Source organism: Dermacentor andersoni, chromosome 4 (assembly GCF_023375885.2).
Source record: "Dermacentor andersoni chromosome 4, qqDerAnde1_hic_scaffold, whole genome shotgun sequence".
Classification (NCBI taxonomy): domain Eukaryota; kingdom Metazoa; phylum Arthropoda; class Arachnida; order Ixodida; family Ixodidae; genus Dermacentor; species Dermacentor andersoni.
This window is the reverse complement of record NC_092817.1, coordinates 202,216,689-202,236,940: the sequence shown is the minus strand read 5'-3', so window position 1 is coordinate 202,236,940 and position 20,252 is coordinate 202,216,689. Positions and strand designations below refer to the sequence as shown.

At 46.5% G+C, this 20,252-nt stretch overlaps 1 protein-coding gene across 2 annotated transcripts in view; it reads right to left on the bottom strand.

The window, feature by feature from the left end:
- LOC126538497 (tyrosine-protein phosphatase non-receptor type 7-like) overlaps positions 1-20,252 on the bottom strand; it is a 172,647-nt gene that overhangs the window by 32,990 nt on the left and 119,405 nt on the right. The window contains exons 9-12 of one of the 2 annotated variants that reach the window (XM_055074817.1): positions 19,287-19,498; positions 13,698-13,811; positions 5,602-5,759; positions 3,920-4,026 (exon numbers count right to left, since the gene is read on the bottom strand). In XM_055074817.1, coding sequence (XP_054930792.1) covers positions 3,957-4,026; positions 5,602-5,759; positions 13,698-13,811; positions 19,287-19,498 — 554 coding nt within the window. In that variant the 3' untranslated portion in view covers positions 3,920-3,956. Of the gene's footprint in view, positions 1-3,919; positions 4,027-5,601; positions 5,760-13,697; positions 13,812-19,286; positions 19,499-20,252 lie in introns of those variants that run through there. The other variant, XM_055074816.1, reaches the window with a different exon arrangement.

The window sequence follows — 20,252 nt, the reverse complement described above, 5'->3', positions numbered from 1 at the left end:
GCAGCGTTCAAGAGGGCTGCCATCCTTTACGCCGAAGAAACAAATTGCTACGCAGCGGGCCGCAAGTTCCATGTTTCTGAATAGGCGGTGCGAGAATGGCGACTACAGCGAAGCGAAATTTTCACCTGTGATGGCAAGTGAGGAATTTCCAACGTGCCGAAGTCTGGATGCTTTCCAGAGCTGTAGGCTAAGCTTGCGGCGTACGTCGCTGAAATGCGCGATCGGTCCCTGCTAGTGAAGTGCGACATGGTCATGAAACAAGCCCGGATCTTCGCCTTTTAAGGACCTGCTCCGCTGCGAGTACGAGTGGCTGGCGGCAGAAGACCGCAAAATTACGCCAACCGGACCTGTCAAAAGAGCCTCCCTGACAGCTGCGTGTGGTTGGGTGCATTCGGCGTGGGCTGCTGTTCCACAAGATGTCGAGGTGCGGTCGTTTGCCAAATGTGAAATTTCGCGGGACGACGATGCGCTGTGGGACTGTAGCAACGATGACGATGGCAGCACTAGTGAAGATGAGTAGTCCAGTGACCATGTCAGCTATTAATAAATTTTCGTTATCGAATGCTCCCTCGGGTATGCTTTTTATTTTTTCCTGTCGCACAATATGGGGGGTCGACTTGCATTCGAGTCGACTTACAATCATGTAAATACAGTACTTAAGTTCGCTACCAAGCTCCTGGCTGTTGGGTGCCATGTTTTTCATTGAAACAATTCGCTGCTGTTCTACTATGCATAATCTTGTAGTTGCCCAGCTACGCTGAAAGCGATCTGTCCTAGAAGAGGTGCATGACTCTAGACGAACTGGTGAAGTACGTTCCTTGGACTTTTCATCGGACCTGCCTCAGAAGATGCCAAAAAGGTGGAACTGCAAAATGTGTTACGTGGACCGCAACGTTCAACATAAACCAGACGTTTTGTGGGAAAAGTGCGGAGTGCACCTATGCTTCACAAAATCCAGGAACTGCTTCACAGCATGGCATGGGCGATTAACTAGTCAGTTTCTTTTTTGTATCCGAAGAATGGCTGTGGATTGAGCACTCATTTTTTCAGACACTATTTCTGGGTTATTTATCTTTGAAATGTATATCCTGAATTTCTTTTGATATTAATGCTTTTGTAAAAATCATTTTTTTATTGTTGTTTCTATCAACTGGCAGTAAAAATGGTGCTTTTTAGAATTTTTACGTTTTACCTAATAACTTTCTTTTTTGCAATGTATGTTTTTGGAAAGAGCATTTCATTATGCACTATATGCTATGCTCAAATGTGTGCTGGAATATTGTTTGTAGTGGTAAATTAACTTTCTTACGTGACCTATAACAAACGGCCATTTTCTCGCGATAACGAAAGATTTAAGTGGATATGGTTTAACGAGATTTTACTGTACTTACTGAAAAGTGTGTGTGTGTGCTGGTGCTGACATTATAGTGCATCATGACAGAGCAATACAGTGCACTCCAGTTATAGCGATACCAGATATAACAATATATCGGTTTAACGATGAGGCGAGCGTCAACTTATACATTAGGGTTATGAGAAAAAAAACAAACAAACAATATATATAACGACATGTTATTCATCGCCTTATCGGATATAACAATCAACATTTTGCCTTCTGGATGGCGTTTTCCATGCAGAATAATAGTGAAATTTGCGTTCCTACACGATTTCCTACGAGAGTTCATATCTGCTACCATTACCGTGCAGCGCATCCACCCGCCAGCTGATTGCGAAAGGCACGGAGAGCATTGCTAGTTGGCGCAGAGTGCCACAAGACGGTGCCAGGTGGCTCGCGTCGCCCACGATCAGGATACGTGTGAGGGGAAGGGGAAAGAAAATGCGAGAAGCGAAACAGCCCCCGCCCTTTGACCCCTTCTCAGCTCAGCAAGCGGAAAGGAATGCTTCATGTGTTTCTTCTGGCTGTTCTTGAAAGTGGCAGCTGCAGCAACTGCATAAACTGTATCATGAGCCCTTGTACCCTGATATCTGGATGCATCCACCTGATGGGAACCATAACCAATTCTAGTTGCACAAATAGGTATTCAAACAAATTCAGGAGTGGGACTGCCAAAATTTATTTTGGAGCAGCTTCGAGCAGACTAAATTTAATTCTGGAACAGTTTGGAGCAGATAAAATTTCACTTTAAAGCAGTTTGGAGCAGAAAAATCAGAATTTTGGTGGAATAATTGAATATGGCAGTGCACTTCGAAACCATGACGAAACAAAATAAACCAACAAGAGCGTTGTACAGTGCAGTCCACTTATAACGATACCACATATAACGATATATCGGTTATAACGATGGGTCGACACGAGAGTGTCATTTTATGCATTAGGTCTGTGGGGAAAAAAACCATTTATAACGATAGGTTATTCACCGCATATCGGATATAACGATCAAAATTTTGCAGTCTGGACGGCGTTTTCCGTGCCAAATAATCGTAACGTTTGCGTTGCTTAGTTCCCTGAAACGAACGATGTCGAGACGAGGCGATGTTTACCTCCGTAAGTTCGTATCTGCCGCCATTACCGCGCAGCGCGTCTCGCCCCGCCCGCGCACGAGTAGGCGCAGCCAACGTTGGCGCAGCGCGCCACAAGGTGGCGCTAGCTGCTTCATGCGCGTCGGCCACAGTCGCTCCGAAAGAGAGAAAAAGAAAAAAAGAAGCGACAAGCAAAGCGGCGCGGTGGCGCCCGTCCCGCGTCTCTCTCGCGATAGCAGGCTGACGCCACCGAAGCAGCGTGCAACCAACGGATCAACTCGAAGATGGCGCCGACAAAGCGCAAAGCTGTGTCGCTTGACACGAAGATGGATATTTTGCAGGACTCTTGATGCGGCTTCAAGGTGAGCGCCCTCGTGAAGAAGTATGAGCTCGTCCGGTTAACGATATCAACCATCTTGAAAACCGGGAGAACCGCGATTGTGAAGGCAGGAGCTATCAGGGGCCATTCCGATCAGCGGAAAAGGGGTTAGAGACCCCTTGTACGCCGATGTTGAAGAGGCGCTTTACCAGTGGTTCATCACCAATGGCTTAAAGAAGGTGGGCTTTGTGCGTAAGGACGAACTTCCCCAACCCGCTGAGACCGACCCGGTGGAAGTCGCTGACATAACCGAGCTCTGGGAGCTCGTTCCTACTGGTGACACAGGTGGTGTGTCGAAGGGGGAGTTTATGACTGCAGACAGTGCTGCCTCGTTCTGCGATGAGGCCACCGACGAGGCGATCGCCGAAGATGTGCTGTCTCGACAGACGCAAAGTTGTGCGACGGTGGCGACGGCATCAGCGACAGTGACAACGAGATCGACAGTGGCTCCTTGACCTCGACCACGATGTCCACGCAAAGTGCACTGTCGTCGATCGACTCCTTAATTGATTTTATGCATGCTAAAGGATTGCCGCCAGTGTTCGCGCAGCAGCTGGAATCCATGCACACCGCGGTTGTGAAGCTGAAGCTGCCGCAAAAGCAAGTGCAGATTTCGGACTATTTCGGCGCGCCTAATCCTTGACACGGTCATTGGCGCTAGAAACAAAGTTTGTTTTTCACGGCCTACTGTATACATCATCTATTCTTTAGAGCAAGTAGCGAATTCGAGTTCAGAGCTGCAAAGGTAAAGAGCGCAAACGCGCTTAAAAAAATTTTTTTTTTTTTTTATAACTGCAGTCCAGATATAGCGATCATCGGTTATAACGATCATATTTTTCGTCTTTATCGATATCGTTATAAGTGGACTGCACTGTACCGCAACGGTCTTAAGCTGAATTTTGAAGCAGATTACTCCGATATTGAAACAATCTAGTGCATGCAAATTTTGGTAACAGTATCTGCAGATTTTTAATTAGTGATAGCAATCATAAAAACATGCATTCTGCGTCACCAACAGACTGTATGAAGAAGCCAGAGTTATGAACTACTGTGGTTTATTACTGCGATAGCAATTACACTGACACTCCTGGCGCATTTATGCCGGTGTCGCTGTGATGTTCCGTATGAAGTCCAAGGGTGATAACACCGTTGCTGTGCACCATATGCTGCATAGGAGAGTCAAAGCGTGCGAGGGTAAGCCGATGATGGCAGCCCAACTTCAAATGCGCAAAGGAGGAAAGTGGACAGAAAGCGTGCCGTTTTCCGTTGCGCGCAAGGCAGGAGGGGAGCGAGGTTGTACTCCAGCGGCCACTACGTATGGCATGGCTGTGCGGGCTCTATTTTGAAAGTGATCTTGCGATGGAGACAGAGTACATGTGCCGAGTGCCGATAGCTTCATGTGCGTTGTGTTTTTGCTGGTTAGTTTGCGCTGAAGTGAGAGGCAGCACAAAAGTCAATTCACCTGCCGCTGCTGCCACGGTTCCTCATTCCAGCGTTCTGACTGCGAGTGCAAGTGGTGATGAGTGAGATGTGTTCACGTTTGCTTGTGTGCGTGTGACGCCATGCCCGTTAATTTAGTAAGTGAATAATTACAAGTTTACACGAGCGATAAAACTACTATCCTTACTTCGTATAGCTGTCTGATAATTTGCTATTGCAATCGATAATAGTTTACGACTTTTTGTTAAAGCCATTTTTACATAACAGACCACGGCGATTCCACTTACAAGCACGTAATGGTTAAGCAACTTTCTGCTATAACTTTAAAGCTATTCCAATCTGCTTTTATTCCAGATCCACCATTAGCCTTTCATGATGAATCAAAATGGCTCAAGGCCTCGTGCCTATGGGCACAATACAGATTGGAATAGTTTTACATTATACACGCCCAGTGGCGTAGCAACAGGGGGGGCCGGGGGGGCCGTGGGCCCCGGGTGCAAGGGGCCAGTGAGGGGGGGTGGGGGGGGGGGTGTCACATACGTCTGAAGACACCCCTCTTTCCGCCGGCTGCACCCGGGGAGGGGGGTGACAGAAGACCTATGGGCCCCGGGTGCCAGACGACCTAGCTACGCCACTGTACACGCCCCAGGGATAGAGGTGCCGGGACGCCGAACTCGCTGCAGCACGTGCCTCTATAATATCTAGTTCATTCATGGCGTGCTCAGCCTACTTTTATTTGTTTTGAGCCTGCGCTAGGGAGCACTGTGCCACTGGGCCCGCTCAACCGTATTCTAATGCACTCTAAAAACAGCCTTGCTGGCCGTTCCGACAGCAGTGGCGACAGCCGGAAGTGGCTGCGCGTGTGCCGGCCAGTTGCCGGAAGCGCCGAGAAGTCCAGCGCTATAAGTGCGAGAATTACGAAAAACTGTGCGGGAGGTGCCGTCGCGCGGTGTGTGGATTCGAATGCGAATGGCTGCACTCTTTTTCAAAGAACGAATCTACTCGCTGCTTGCTGCCGCTGCCAGAGCACACGTGCCGAAGCCATTCTGGCACAGCGTGGTGTAATTTCGGTCAATTTTCTGTGTTTGGTGCAGTTTGGTGCAAGAATTTGCGTTTGTATCAAAGTGGCGCAATTGGCACAGGGGTCCCACCCCTGCAGATTATTAAGGGTGCTTTGTACTTGCCAGCTTTTTTGCTGGACTTCACAGGGTTTCATTTATGGCAGCAAAAACAATCACAAATTGAAGATTTGAGGTCATACTGCCTTGGCGGTTATTCTGATTTTATAGAGCGACACACACCTGCAGTGAACGACGATGGGTCCCGGACAACGTGCCTGCAGCTGCTCCACCTCGAGAGCCAATGAGAGCAGCTGGTTGGGTGAGGCAGGTGCCCGATGGTCAGGCCATGCTGTGTACCACAGGTGCTGCACCTGCCGCACCCGGTCCTCCCCACTCTTCTGCAAATGCGAGAGGCACCCCACAAATGTCAGTGCAGCAACATTCAGCCATCACAAACGTCTAACTTGGTCACTGACAGTAATCCTTTGACAGACAAGCACTCATCAAACTCAAGAGAGAGAGAGAGGTAAAAGGAAGGTAGGGATGTTAGCCAGTCAAGAGTCCGGTTGGCTACCCTGCACTGGGGGAAGGGAGAAGAGGAACAGACAGAAAGTGAGAGAGATGGGAGTAGAGAGACGTGCACGAACAGCATTAGAGTCAAAGGCGCTAGCACACGCCAGATGTCCTCCGAAAGCACAAAAGTGCCTTTAGCGCTTTCTGAGCAGATGATCGGTGGGGACGGTGTTCTAGCATCGTCTGTTTACTCAGACGATGATCATCTACTTTCCTGAATGCGTTGGTTATAGATTGTCTTGGTGCTTCAAACTGAGGACAGTGGCACAATAGGTGGTCAATGTTATTTTTTGCAGCCGCAGAGATCACATGCAGGACTGTCAGTCATGTCAAATACTGCTGAGTAAGCTTTTGTGAAGGCAACTCCCAACCACAACAGACACAGAAGCGACGCTTTGCGTCGGTGCACCTTGTATGTGCAGTGTTCCATTCAGCTAACGAGTGTGTGCGGACTATAATGCAAAGCTGTCTCGCAGCGTCTGTCCTTGAGAGAGGAATGGGGGCGCAGCGGTCTTCTTGGTTTGACATCCGAGCTACCCTATCTGCATCATCATTTCCTATGATATCGCAATAGCGTGGTATCCATTGAAAAGTGATACCATGGCCTTTTTCTCTCAAGTCATGGATGAGTGCCACGATCTTGCATGTCAGTTGATCGTGAGTTCCACGTCAGAGAAATGACTGTATACATTGTAAGGTTGGCCTTGAATCACGGAAGACTGCCCATTTTTCTTGACTCTCTGTGTTGAATCAAACTCAAGACTACACATAAATGTGATGCTGCAGTCATTTTTTAAGTGCCTTAGGCAGGACAACATACAATGTAGCCCTTCTATCTCATCAAAACTGGCTACAAGAAGTAAGCACACTGAAAACTAAACAGCAATTAGATTGTAGAGTATCAAAGCCACAATCTGGCCACAGTGCGGGAATGCTCCAGCTTAATTTTGAGACCCAGAAGTTCCTTGAAGTGAAGATTGGTACGTTGTTTCTGCATTTTATCTACTTTACAATGGGCCTGCTGCAGCAAGGACTGACTTTATGCTCTGCAACAAATGGGCCACAGCCATTCACATTTAGTACAAGCACAGTTAAATGCTTTAAAAAACCTCCCAGCTACTTACTATTGCAGCTACTCATAAAAATATTCCTGCAGCATATCGCCTCTTTTTTTTTCCAACCAAGGTTATTTTTGAGGCGTGGGAAAAATGAATGACGAATTACACTAAAAAGGCCCAAGAACTGCAAATAAACAGACACTTAGAAGTTCACAAACAGGGGCCCTAGTAAGCTTTTGGTTTCACCACAGAAATACAGCAGGAAAGTATCACAGTGGTGAGCTGCAGTTCTGCGGCAAAACAGAACCTTGCAGGTTTTCAACAGTTTTCATGTACAGACTTGAGGCATCATTAATTAGCACAAAAAAGAAATTGGATGAAAGCTTTGTTTCCGCTCGTAATGTGTATATTTATCGATGAGTGGGAAAATAATATCTATAGTTGAAAGTGAAGCGCTGTCTATGTATATCTGTATTCTTTCTACATCATCATTCAGTCGTGCTTATGCACTCTATCCTGGACAAAAGCAACAAGCACACAAGGCAGAATGCTAGCGTTCTGTCCTGTGCACTTCTCGCTGTCGTCCAATGTCGTTTTTAAGCTAATTAATGATGTTTCAAGTCTGTAATAAGCACCAACCATCCCAACTGTCTTCTCTAATTCATCTGCTGATAACCACAAATACACAAATCAATTTGCTGTATAGTACGCAGAAAATGATGAATGCAGTAAACCCGTGAACGGGATGGTGAAAGAATTAGATAAAAGCGACTACCTGTTAAAGGCTAAGAAAGTGGAGCTCAAATAGGACAACTCCGCAGTTACCTAATACAGTGCAGACCACATATAACGTAACAGCTTTTAGCGCGGGACAGGTTATAGCGTGTTTTTTTTTTACCACCGATATATCTCCCATAGAACTCAATGTATGGGCGTACTGTTTATTGCGTAGGCGCGCGAGGCAGAATACTGGTTATAGCACGGTTCCTTTAAGCGCGCAATTATGCAATTGGTGCATGGAGCACGGGCTTTTCTCGGAGGCATTGAGCACGGCCCGCATGGCCGCACAGTTGCCAGGTGCGCAAACGCGCAGAAGGAGAAGCGTGGGTGCACGCGTGGAGACCAGCGGCGAAAAGTGAAACAAGAAGGAGGAGAAGGGCGGGTGACTTTAGAGGAAGGAGAGCGAGTGTTTTCGTCACTATAGCAGCATTCAATCAGGGGGCGCTGCGCGGAGTGCGGGCTAAAAGCCATAGCGGCGACAGCGCACTCCTTTTTTAATCTTTTTGAGTCTTTTTGTTTCATTTGGTGTGTGCACGTCGTGATCTCGTCGTGTCATAGTTGTCCTCTGTGCACGTGTGTTGTCGGGCTTTTGTCACCATGGCTTCGTCAGCGTATTCAAGCGCTGTGAGAAAGAGGCATGCCTTATCGCTCGAGACGAAGGAATGCATTGGTGGCGGCCAAACGTGGCGTTTCCGACACAACCATGTCGACCATATACAAGAACAAGGACAAATTGCGGCAGCAACTGCAGCAAGATTCGTCTTCCCTGTCACAGAAGAGAATACGTACGTCGAAGTACGAAGACATGGATGCAGCGCTCTTCAGATGGCTCCGTGAACTTAGGGCTCACAGCATACCAGTGAGTGGCCCCATGCTCCAAACAAAAGCCAAGACCCTTGGTGCTCTTTTAGGCCACGACTTCAACCCACTTAAGGGGGACATGGCGATTAGAGATATAATGCTTATTTTTTGACCAAATTCAATTAATATACATAGACTTGTTCAGTTTTTCAAGCTGATTTCAAAAGTGAAATTTTTTTATAGGTCAAGTAATTATGGAGGTAATTAAAAGTACACTACTATTATTTGTGGAGACAATAGGCAAAAACAATCTGGACAGAAAGCTATAATTATTGCATGAGTGGACAGCTGAATGTTTAAGGAGTGAAATGCTGCAAGCAGTTTTCAAATCCAACAATAATTAGCAATTTAGCAGATCATCAAAGTCCATTGTTTACAGCATGGCTACTAGGTCACAAGAACAAAAGGGGAAAATATTATAGGAAAATGAAAAACAAGAATCTGCTTTCAGCATTTCAAGCTTTATGCATTTAGCTTCATATACCAAAAATAATTACAGCTCTAGCTGTCCTACATCTTGAGATATTGTTGCCACAAACAAGCAGGGTGAATGAAAAGCTTGTTTTGAGAAAATTGCAAAGAACACACACTTCATTTATTCAAGAATATCATGAAATACCAGCCGTAACAGGCTAGTATGCCCCTGGCAGATAGTCAGCTTGGGAACTGTTCCCGGTGTGGCGCTTTTTCAAGGCTCGATTCATGTTTTCGACAGATCCACGCTTTCGAGCTGAAGCCTTCATTTGCCGCTGGTCTTTCTCATTCATGCGGTCATTGCTTACTCTGCTGGGGTTGAAGCTCAGCTCTTCCAAGTATAGACACCGACGCTCTGAAGTTGCCTGCATTAAACTTCAGCACTGCCTCCGCCACAGCTGCCTCCACAGTGAAGAGAGAGGCATGGCGCTCCTTTGGTGCAAGAGACCAGATCATTGTGTGGAAGCTCTCGTTGCTGTTTTGGGTCTTTCCCTGTTGGCACCTTTCAAGCAGCTTTTTATCACACAAGCACTCTTATATGGGGAGTAAGGCCTGGCAAACATGAGGAGGCAAGTTGCGAGGATGTTTCGGTGCAAGCCCGCACCTGAACTGTGCAGCATTTTGACAGCACCAGGAGTTGGGGCCTGTTGGGCAATGTGTATGGTTTGCAACAGTGTCATTGGAGGTGATGTGATGGTACGTAGCCATCACTGCCTTGCGCATGCCATCCACATCTTCTTTGTGCGTTTTCAGCGCCCACCCGTAGTACACGCTCAGCCTTGTGATAAGGTGTGCTGTCAGTCGACCCTTTCCGCCAAGGCTCTGAAAGCCCGGTGTTTTGTGCTTCGTTACAAGGTTGCGCAAAGCTGTAACCACGCGCTTTTGCACAAGATTTACGCAATCCTCCTTGTCAATCTCTATGTATCCATACGCCTTTTTCTCTTGCAAGGCAAGGTACGTGCGACTGTCTCCATCACTGAGCACAGTGGTCTAGCAAAGGTTGTGCCGTTCGAGACACTTCCCGAAAAGAATAAGAGTGGCCTCCACTTCCATTTCTCCCGACTTCTTGTCAGTGTTCTGGCACTGTGACTGGCCTTCCAATCTTCGAAGGAAGGATTGTCTTCTTTGGGGCCCCGCTCACATGCAGCGCAGAAATTGCTCAAGACAACATAGTCAATAACAAAACCAGTGAACAGTTCATTCACAATGCCAACGCCGATGTGCGAGGAATGTCCGTGGGTCATCCATGATCCACCGTACGACACCACGATTTTTCCGGGATTGCTAAGGCACAATTCAGTGTAAAGATCGTGAACCGACTGCGCACACATGCTTGTCAGGTAGCGGGCCGTGCGATCGGCTGCAGATGCCAGCTTTCCCTTGATGCAGCTTTGCCATGTCTTTGTGTGCAGTCCGCGACGGCCTATGTTCATTATTGAGAACGCATCATTCAGGGCTGTTTGGCGATTTCCAGTTGCCTGCATAGCGTGAGCGGCGAGAACGTTCACAGCAAACGGGTTCACTTTTTATGCACTGTGCACGCACGGCGAGCTCCACTTCGACGACACCACACAGCAGTTCACGCACATGAAAAGCGACTTGACAGCAAGTCCGTGTTCATGCTCCTCTCTGACTATATTATATTTTAGAGTCCCCATTACATATTTTGCAATTGGCCACCGCAAGCATAGTGTTCACTGCATCTAAACTGACAACGGTAAACACAGTCCCGTCAAAGGGGCGCGCCGCGGTATCGGTGCTATCACCTAGTAAATCTTGCTTCCTCTCCGTCGCGGAAGTTGACGAGAGGCGCTGCAGTGTTTCTTGCGTTTTCCTTTTGCCCTCTCCCAATTCTGCGGGCCGCAGAAACTTCATGTTGTGACGCACGCTACCTTCAGTACCTCCGGCAGACGAAGAGGGCGAAGGGCTTGTTAGGCCTAGGCCCACATCCGAGTTATCGGCAGCGGTGCGCTGTAGCGTGGAGCTTGCAACCGAAGACGAGTCGGATGACGATGTCGACCCAACGCTAGACTCAGATGTCCCGTGCAAAGATGCTTTGGAATACTTCAGCAAAGTGAAGATGTACTGCGCGAAGAACAGTTTGAGTGAGAAAGCGCTTCAGTGCATAAGCCTTGTAGAAGAAGAAATTGTTTGAAGCGCTGTTAAAAAAAATCTTCAGATGAAAATAACAGCATTCTTCCGCCGAAGCCACACTTGTCAGGAGAACTCGATTTCTGTGCTGTGTTGCGATTGTGTTGCATGTGTGTGTGTGAGTGAAATATGTAATAAATTGTGTTTGAACGGTGCGTAGTCCATCTGGCATAGGCAAAAGCCGAAAAAAGCATGCTTTGGTTATAACGCGGTACCGCTTATAGCGCGAATTTTAAAACTCCCGCGACCTACGTTATAAACGGTTTACACTGTACCGTATTTACTCGAATCTAATGCGCACTTTTTTTTCTGATAGAATAGGTCCAAAAATTGCGTGCGCGTTAGAATCGAGTGCGATCCTAAATCTGCCTTACCCTATCGATATCAGCCTTTCAAAATGGCCGCCTCGTACAGGCTTTGAGCCTAGCTGCTGTTCCTTCCTCCATGTGCAGTAGTACGTCTGCTTAGGTTAGTCCACCATTTAGTCTTCTAGTTTTCTGCGTTTGCTCCATAAGCACGGATGTGCTGGCTGCGAAGACAAGCAGAGTTCATCACGATGCCACAATTAAGGGGGGACGCGGCTTTCGCATCGCGAAAAATAGCCAAAGAATCGGTTTTTGAAAATCACATTCAATTTCTATTACTCATTTTTTATCTGATTCCAAAATATCATAACTGTAAACCACGTAGAAATGCTCTAAAAAATGTGTTTTATCAGCCAAGGTGGCGAAAAATTTCGCAAAAGTCAAGAAAGAACAGCACTTTTCAAGCCACAATATTTCCGGAATGGTGCAACCGAGCTCTGCCATCTTGGTCTCGTTGAAAAGCGCACTCCTCCATCTTCAAATTTGCCTTTTCAGCTACCTCCACCATACAGAAACAAGCATACAAAAAGCAAATGATTGAAGGTCATGCCGGAGTCTGCGATTGGCCGTGCCCGCCACGCGACTCCAGCACGGTTGGCCATTGGTCCGGCGTTCGTGCCGTCTGCTTGGCTCTTAGCACCTCGCGAGTCTGGAAGTCTCCACTCGCCGTAATCTCAACGTGTCAAAATGGGCGCTACATGGACATCGCGGTAGTGTGGCCGATCCCTACGTTTGCAGACGTGTCAGACCCGTGGCTAAGCATACCGAGCATCGGCCACGCGGACATTGCGACCAAGATTCGCGCGCGGAATCCGGAGAAGCGGCTAAGCCTTTCAGCATTCGTTGTTTTGGAATTCGTGACCAAGCACATCGCGCACGCAATCCTCGGACCTGCCGCTAAGCATTTCGCGCATAGGAGTCTACAACTAGGCAATAAAGCACATTGCACGCGGACATCTTGGACCCTCGCCTGAGCATTTTGTACATTGGCGCCTCCGACTGCGAGACTACGTACATCGAGTATCGACTCCTCGAGCCCACGTCTAGGCATTTCGCGCGTCGGCACCCCGAACTGCGCGGCTAGGTACTTTGCGCTTCGGCACCTCAGAATGCGCGACTAAGCACATCAAGTGTCGACTCCTCGAGCCCGCGACTACACATTTTGCGTATGGGCACCTCGAACTGCGCGGCTAGGCACTTTGCGCTTCGGCACCCCGGACTGCGCGACTAAGCACATCGAGTGTCGACTCCTCGAGCCCGTGGCTACTAATTTCGAGCGTCGGCACCTCGGACTGCGCGATAGAATGTTTTGCTTTCCAATTCTTTCTTCAAACAACAGAAGGGCTATTCCAACTTTATGGCAGGTGGGTTATCGTAAGGCCAATCTGCGAGACCGACGAAAGGGCCGCGTATTACGTGACCATCACCACTCCGCACATAGCTGGAGCCAACAATAAAGAACAGGCGCCGTCCGCGCCGCTTCATTGTCAGGGTCGGCGTAATTTGGCGCCTGTGAAAGATTCAAATTCTAGAAGGTCATGGCAAGTTTGTGCGACCCTCACATGACCTGCACGCGACATGTGGCACTGTGCAGGTCTCCGCATTGAGTATATCAAATACTCGAAGAATCAAATAGTAGACATTTGATTCGCAAATCAAATTATTCACTATTCGATTTTATTCGGCGATATTCGAGTGTTCGCACACCCCTACTAATATGGGTGCCAAACTGCGCATTTTTTATTGAGATCGAGCCCGACTGAGACTGAATTTCTTGGTCATGATTGGCTCCTTCGCGCAAGCAGTGGGAGGGAGTGAACCTGCATGTGCACCAGAGCAATTCTTTATTTCACCCACATTTTGAATGCTGCCATGGCAGCCAAGATTTGAACCCTCAACCTAATGACGAACAGCAGAGCACTATGACTGTCGGGCCACCACAACAGGCAGAGAATGAAACATTTTTCCTGCAAATTAATTCTATGCCACCGACATAGGATGCCAAGTCAAGTGAGCATGCTGCTGAGAGCAATTGTTTCAGGATGCACAAACGGAGGAAATTGGAAGTACACACCTGCAGCGTCAGTTCGCGCAGCGTGTAGCCGTCACGTGCCAATGTCCGAACCACCTCCACCGTGAAGGGACCGTACGTGCCCCGCACTTCTGGCAGGTACCGCTCGCACTTCACCTATGGGCAAGGGCAAGCGATGGTTCAGAACAAACAAATCTTTACAAAAATTTTAATTTTGAAGTCCTCACAGGCTCAGAGGTGGAGTATTGCATGGAGGGGTTAAGAAAGGTTACACATAATGAAAAGGAGTGGAAGTCACTCATTAGGTAAAATTTACATGTGAAGTCCAATGTTATACAACAGCTTGCAGTAGAAGCCACAATTTGCTTATACCTCTTTAGGCTACATTAAATCAACTATGTAAATGCACATTCAATACGTGAAACATAGTAGTGCGTGTCATACATGAGTAGATGTAGCAAGGAAAAGCAAACCCTTACCTACTCATCAGTAAGCAGCTTGCTTACTTCTTATCTAAATGTCGCAGATCAACAATGTTGCCGTTCTGTTGATAAGATCATTCCAATATGCAATAGTTTGTGGCAGGGCAGATGAATTAAGCATATTTGTTTTACGAAAGCTGATCTCATGACCAGCCTTAGCAACACCAGCAAGGGATGCTGGCACATGCAGTCCTTAGAGAACTGAAGTGCAACTATGATTTGATGTTTTTTTTCTTTCATTTTCTTTTTTTACTTTCACCGCCCCCTCCACTGCCACTTTGAACCATTACAGAACTGCTTAATTAACAAGGGGTGGTGGGTTAATAGGTGACTGATTTTAGTGTTCTATTGTTAACATTACTCCACATGTCAAAATTTGTACACTGAATGGTGATCGTCTTCAGGGTCATCATCAGCTTTCTCAGCATGGAACTCTTCTGTAACAGTTTCTGCTAATATCAAATAGAGTATCAGAATTTAGAGTACCTTTAAACAGAAACATTTTACAGGATTTTAAAGCGGCATGTGTATCCCAAGTATTACCTCCTTCAAGCAGAACCTAAAAAAATGGACATGTGCAGGTATTGCCCAAATAAAATTATAATTACATTTGCATTTAATAACAAGAGGAAAAATTCTAGATTTCATTTGTTTTTGCCAACATGACATAAGCAATGTATTAATATTTTAGGTTCACAATGTTTGCAATGGAGTGTGCTATAAGCTGTGCAAGTACCACTATAATCTGGCAAGTGATTTTTCAGAAAAGGTAACTTGAAAATATAAATAATGCAAAAATGGCCTTTGAGAAAAGCACACCTACATGTTTCCACGTTTACTGAAGCTATTAAAAATGTTCCAGCAGAATGGACATAAATTCTTGCTTTCGTTCCATCATACCTAAAGCACTTGATGTTTTTTTTTTCTTTTTCGCCATTCATTGCACCCTGTGGAGCTGCAGAACGACACTTTGCTGTTCCTCTCCTTACAAACGCAGGTGAAATAAACCTCACAGAACACACATGGAACATAAGTACCTTCTTGTCTTACAGTGACCTTTGGCAGAATTCAAATTGTTGTCTAGCCACTAATGGACAAGAAAAAAAGAATTTTTGTCGTTGCCATAGTGGACATACATTTTGCTAAGTGTGGTTTACTACTGTTTCGGGGTGCAAAATGAGAAAATGTTGGCTTGACTTTAGTGCTGCATTCGAAATCGATATGGTAGAATACACAGAAGTGAATGGGAGGGTGCGAAAACGCGTTCACAGCAAGCAAAACGTTGTGCACGGACATGCATGCAGACCACAGTCAGTCGCTGCGAACCCGTGCAATCGCTGAATTGAGGCTTCATTCTGTTATGCCCCATTTGGTTATACAAACAGCCCACTATAAGAACATACATGTATTTTACATAGTTCACTCTCAGCGTTTGCCTGCCGTTCACGCGAGAAGCCAATTCGAGAGACTCCATCGCGGCGACCGCGCGCAGTGGCGTTCACTGCACGTATTCGGTAAAGAGCCTGTAAATGATTCTGTGCTTTCAGTTTGCCCAAGATTATTATATCGACAGTAAAAAATACCCTCGTTTTGAGAGTACTTACATAAATGTCCAGGAGGGCTGCCGCGTGGTGTTTTTATTGAGCGCCATAAGCCAAATCTATGAGGAGCGCGCCACGTGATCCCTCATACTATGCAAGGGAAGCGCTTTCAACAGATGGCGACTCCATAACTCCTCGCCCCCAATAAGGGCACCGCCAGGTTGTTACAATGGGCAGGCGCAGACGGCAAGATGCGATTCAGGAGACGCGAAATCAAGACGATTCCGAGCCTACCTCCGTATTTTTTTTAATATAGGGGGTTTTAACGTGCCAAAGCCATGATCTGATTATGAGGCACGTTGTAGTGGGGGACTTGGGAATAATTGAAACCACCTTGGTTCTTTAACGTGCACCTAAATCTAACTACACGGGTGTTTTCGCATTTCGCCCCCTTCGAAATGCGGCTGCCGTGGTCGGGATACGATTCCGCAACCTCGTGCATAGCAGCCCAACACCATAGCCACTAAGCAACCATAGCGGATCTCGCTCAGTATTGCGGTGCCGTTTAGTTCATGCATCTGCAAGTGCTTCATTTCACGCACCATAAGGCTTACTGCAAAATTTTATAAATAGCCATCGAATTTTATGCAAAATGATATGGAATGAACTTTACACATTGCTCACAGGTAAGTCATAGTATGCACATCGGGCTGGTGGGGCCCAAGAAACCCAAGATGCATGCTGTTTTCCTATTCTGTAGTGTTTTAAGATGAGCAAAAGCTGAACACAATGCTGTCAAAGCAAAACGTAGAACTCGCTTTGTGCCGCCTGCAGCTAGGAAGGGCAGCGTGTTTGGGTTATCACCCATAAAAAGCGTGCAATTTGCTTCCAACGGTTCTACGCCAAATGCACTGTGAAACAGATGGGTGAAGATGCTTACAGCAGGAAGGTTGGGGGCAATGCGGTCGAACCCACTTATAACAATATTCAACTGCCAAGAAAATCTCATTGTTATAACCGGGCTGCACAAAAAAAAGCAGTGGGGACAATCATTCAAACATCTTAATTAGACATTAAGTACTGTTGAGCCCACTTACAACCTCACTAGTTTCAACAGAACTCAGACATAACAATGAGCAGCCGCTACACTGTGAACTTCTGTGTGTGTTCTACGGCGAAATAAACCACTTCGCACAGTGTTCCCACGATGCATTACTGACTGCCTTGAGCGTGTGCACAGTGGATATTATTTACCCTCGCTTTGCATGCTTTGCGAGTATGAGAAGAAAAGAAAACAGCACTAAACGACAGGATGAAGAGAAGGACACAGACCACAGCACTATGTCCACAGCACTCATAATCATGAACGTTTTTGCTCGTAATTATCAACAGACCAGCCCAAATGTGTGCCCTTCTGCAGTCCCTTTGTGAATATGTTTTATGCAGTAAGTTTTCGTCATTTCCGTGCTGCCTCAAAGGTACAAGACTTCAGATGTGCACAAGACTTCACTCACATTTTGCATAAAGACCCCTCTAACCTCTCCCCTCCCTAACCCATATTGTGCAACCTGCACCTTTATACACGTTTGTTTAGATCAGGTCAGACCTGTCAACCTGAATGAACATTGTACGAGGGTTGATGCAGAAATAAGCTTCTCATCAATTTTAGAAATAGACAACATTGTTTATGTTCATAGAAATTTACAACGTTGAAAAGATGAAACTTTGCTCTATTTTTTACATAATCGCCATCTTTTTCTACACATTTTTGTAGACGGTGCTCCAATTTCTGTATCCCAATGTCGTAGAACTCCGCCGCCAACCCGTTGAGGAAGCGTTTCACCTCTTTGACTTCATTGTCGCTCCGGAAACGTTGGCCACTCAAATGTTTCTTTAACTTGGGGAACAAGTGATAATCACTAGGCAAGAGGTCTGGACTGTACAGTGGGTGGGGCAAGACAGTCCATCCAGAGTTTGTCAAAAGTTCCTGGGTTTGACGGGAGATGTGAGGTCAGGAGTTGTCGTGAAGCAGCGTTAGACTGGCTGCCAGTCGTCCTCGCCGGCGGTTCTGGATAGCTCACCTGAGTTTTCTTAGTGTTGCACAATAACTGTTCGAGTTGATTGTTGTCCCACGTTTCATGAAATCAATCAGCAGTATCCCCTTAGGATCCCCAAAAAACACAACACTGGCCATGACTTTGCCAGCAGAAGGAGTTTATTTGAACTTCTTTGCGACTGGTGACTCTGGGTGATGCCACTGTTTGTATTTTTGTTTCACTTTGGGAGTGAAATGAAACACCCACATTTTGTCTCCCGTAAAAATGGAGTCCAACAATCCTTCCTTATCTTCTTGACACTTTTGAAGAAACTAGGAAGCACAGTCAAGGCATTTCTCCTTGTGGTCTGATGTCAGTAGCCGCAGTACCCATCGAGCACAAAACTTATGATATCCCAATTTTTCAGTCAAAGCTCTTTCCACTGTACCATAAGAACTCGCAGGAATCTGAGCAACAAGTTCACAGACGGTGATCCTTCTGTCTTGAAGCACTTCACGTTGGACCATCTTGATAACCACCTCCAAAACTGATGGTCTTCCACTCCGTTCTTCATCGTGGACTTCCTTCCGACCGGCACTAAAATTCCTGCACCACTTTCGGAAATGTTAAATGTACCTACACTTGTCGCCATACACCTCTATCAACTGATGATGAATATCCACAGGTGGAGTCCCTTTGGCATGCAAAAAGCGAATTACAGAACGAATCTCGCACTTGGCGGGATCAACAATGGGAACCTCCTAATCGGACGGCTGCCAAGCCAAAAATGAGTGGCGCAGCGAAGCGCGGCTGAGGTAAATCGAGTGGGGGAACAGCCGCACGCAGCAGTGTTGCAAGATTTCACCTCGCACCTTCCCATGTGGCTGGAGCTCTTTCGGAACCTTATTGCTGGATCAACCCTCGTATCATTAAGGATCATACGCTGTGGAAAATCCATGGGTGGAAATGCACCTTTAGTGATGCTACTGGCAGATGCCATTTTGGCAGTAGCTTTTAAAGCAGCCAAAAATGCACCTTGGAGGGTAAAATGGACATTCACAGTGGGTTTAAGAAAGCGATTGCAAACTATATTATATATAGGTTTTACAGTGGGAAGCTATGTGAAAGCAGCAAGTGGTCACTCGTTCATAAAACCAATTTGAACACGTTTGTGTTTATGGCATGGAGGACGGAAACAAACTCAACGGTTCAGTCGCCAATCAATCTTTGCAACCGCTTACTTTATCTGCCCCTTACATCACTGCCTTAATTCACACTACCACCTGTTTTGTCCCTCCCACACGGTTTCTATCAGGTGAGAGCATTTCCTCACTGGTTACTCTCCTTGAAAATGGGACACCACCGTTCCATTTCTTGAGGGGAGTACACGCGAGAAAACACCCTCCAGGCTCTCCTCCGACAAAAACCGGTGTCATGAGAGTGACGGAACGGGGCAGACAGAGTGCGGATGACGGCTGTGTGAATTAGGCTTAACAGTGCAGACAGCACCTGTCTTGTGCGATTTTTTTTTCCCGACTTCATTACACTGCTCAAGATGTTGTTCCAGCGCACCTTGGCGTCCTCGACCAGGTTGGTGATCATGACGATGGCCGGGGCTCGCTCCTGCCACACCATGGCCCAGAAGTCTGCCACCGTGTGGGCCAGGGGTCCCTGGGTGGCGATGTAGGCGTGAGGTTTGCCTCCGTAGCCACTCAGGTAGTTGGCATTGATGTACTCCTCCTCCTCCTCCACACCACGCCGCAGTCGCACCCGGCTGTGTTCATCTGTAGAACAAATGATGTGGTGCGGGTCAGGTCCTACCACCAACATTCGCTTTGTTCCAAGAAAAACATTTCTATTGCACCTGAACATACCTGTATGCGAGGTTAGAATAACCAGAATTATGGTACATTCTGATTGGTTCCCGCTGTACAGGGGCGTAGGCAGGGGGGGGGCTTATGGGCATTACATAGGGGGGGACGAAAAAGTTCAAGCATAAGTGGAATATGTACAATGCGAATATTATATGAAGGAATTAGGAACAATAAAAAAATGATCTAAACGTCGAGCAGAAACAAGCAAAATAGAAAAAAAAAACGAAAGAAAAGAAAAGAGAAACAGACTTTATACAATATTTGGTAGTGTGAAAAACGCATAAGAACCTAAAATGCAATGTTAACAGCCAGTACCCATAAGAACACGGGTTTAAAGATACAATCGAATGATGATTTCGGTAAACAACCTACATAGATACATATCAGATGAAAGGGAATTAATTTTATACAATACCAAGCATATGAAAACACTGTTTAAGTAAATATTCAAGCAAATGTGGGTTCGGACAGGATGATATGCTCTAAATAGGTTAGCAGTGCTGCATGAAATGATGACGATTCCGTAAGCGAGACAATGTTTAAAGTAGCAAGTTCCATTCGGCAATAGATAAAACTAGAGGCGAATTTCGATAAGCGTTAGTCCTGTCAAATATAGGTTTTAGTTTATGAACATGGTCTGTGCGGGTCGAGATATGGGGAGCGG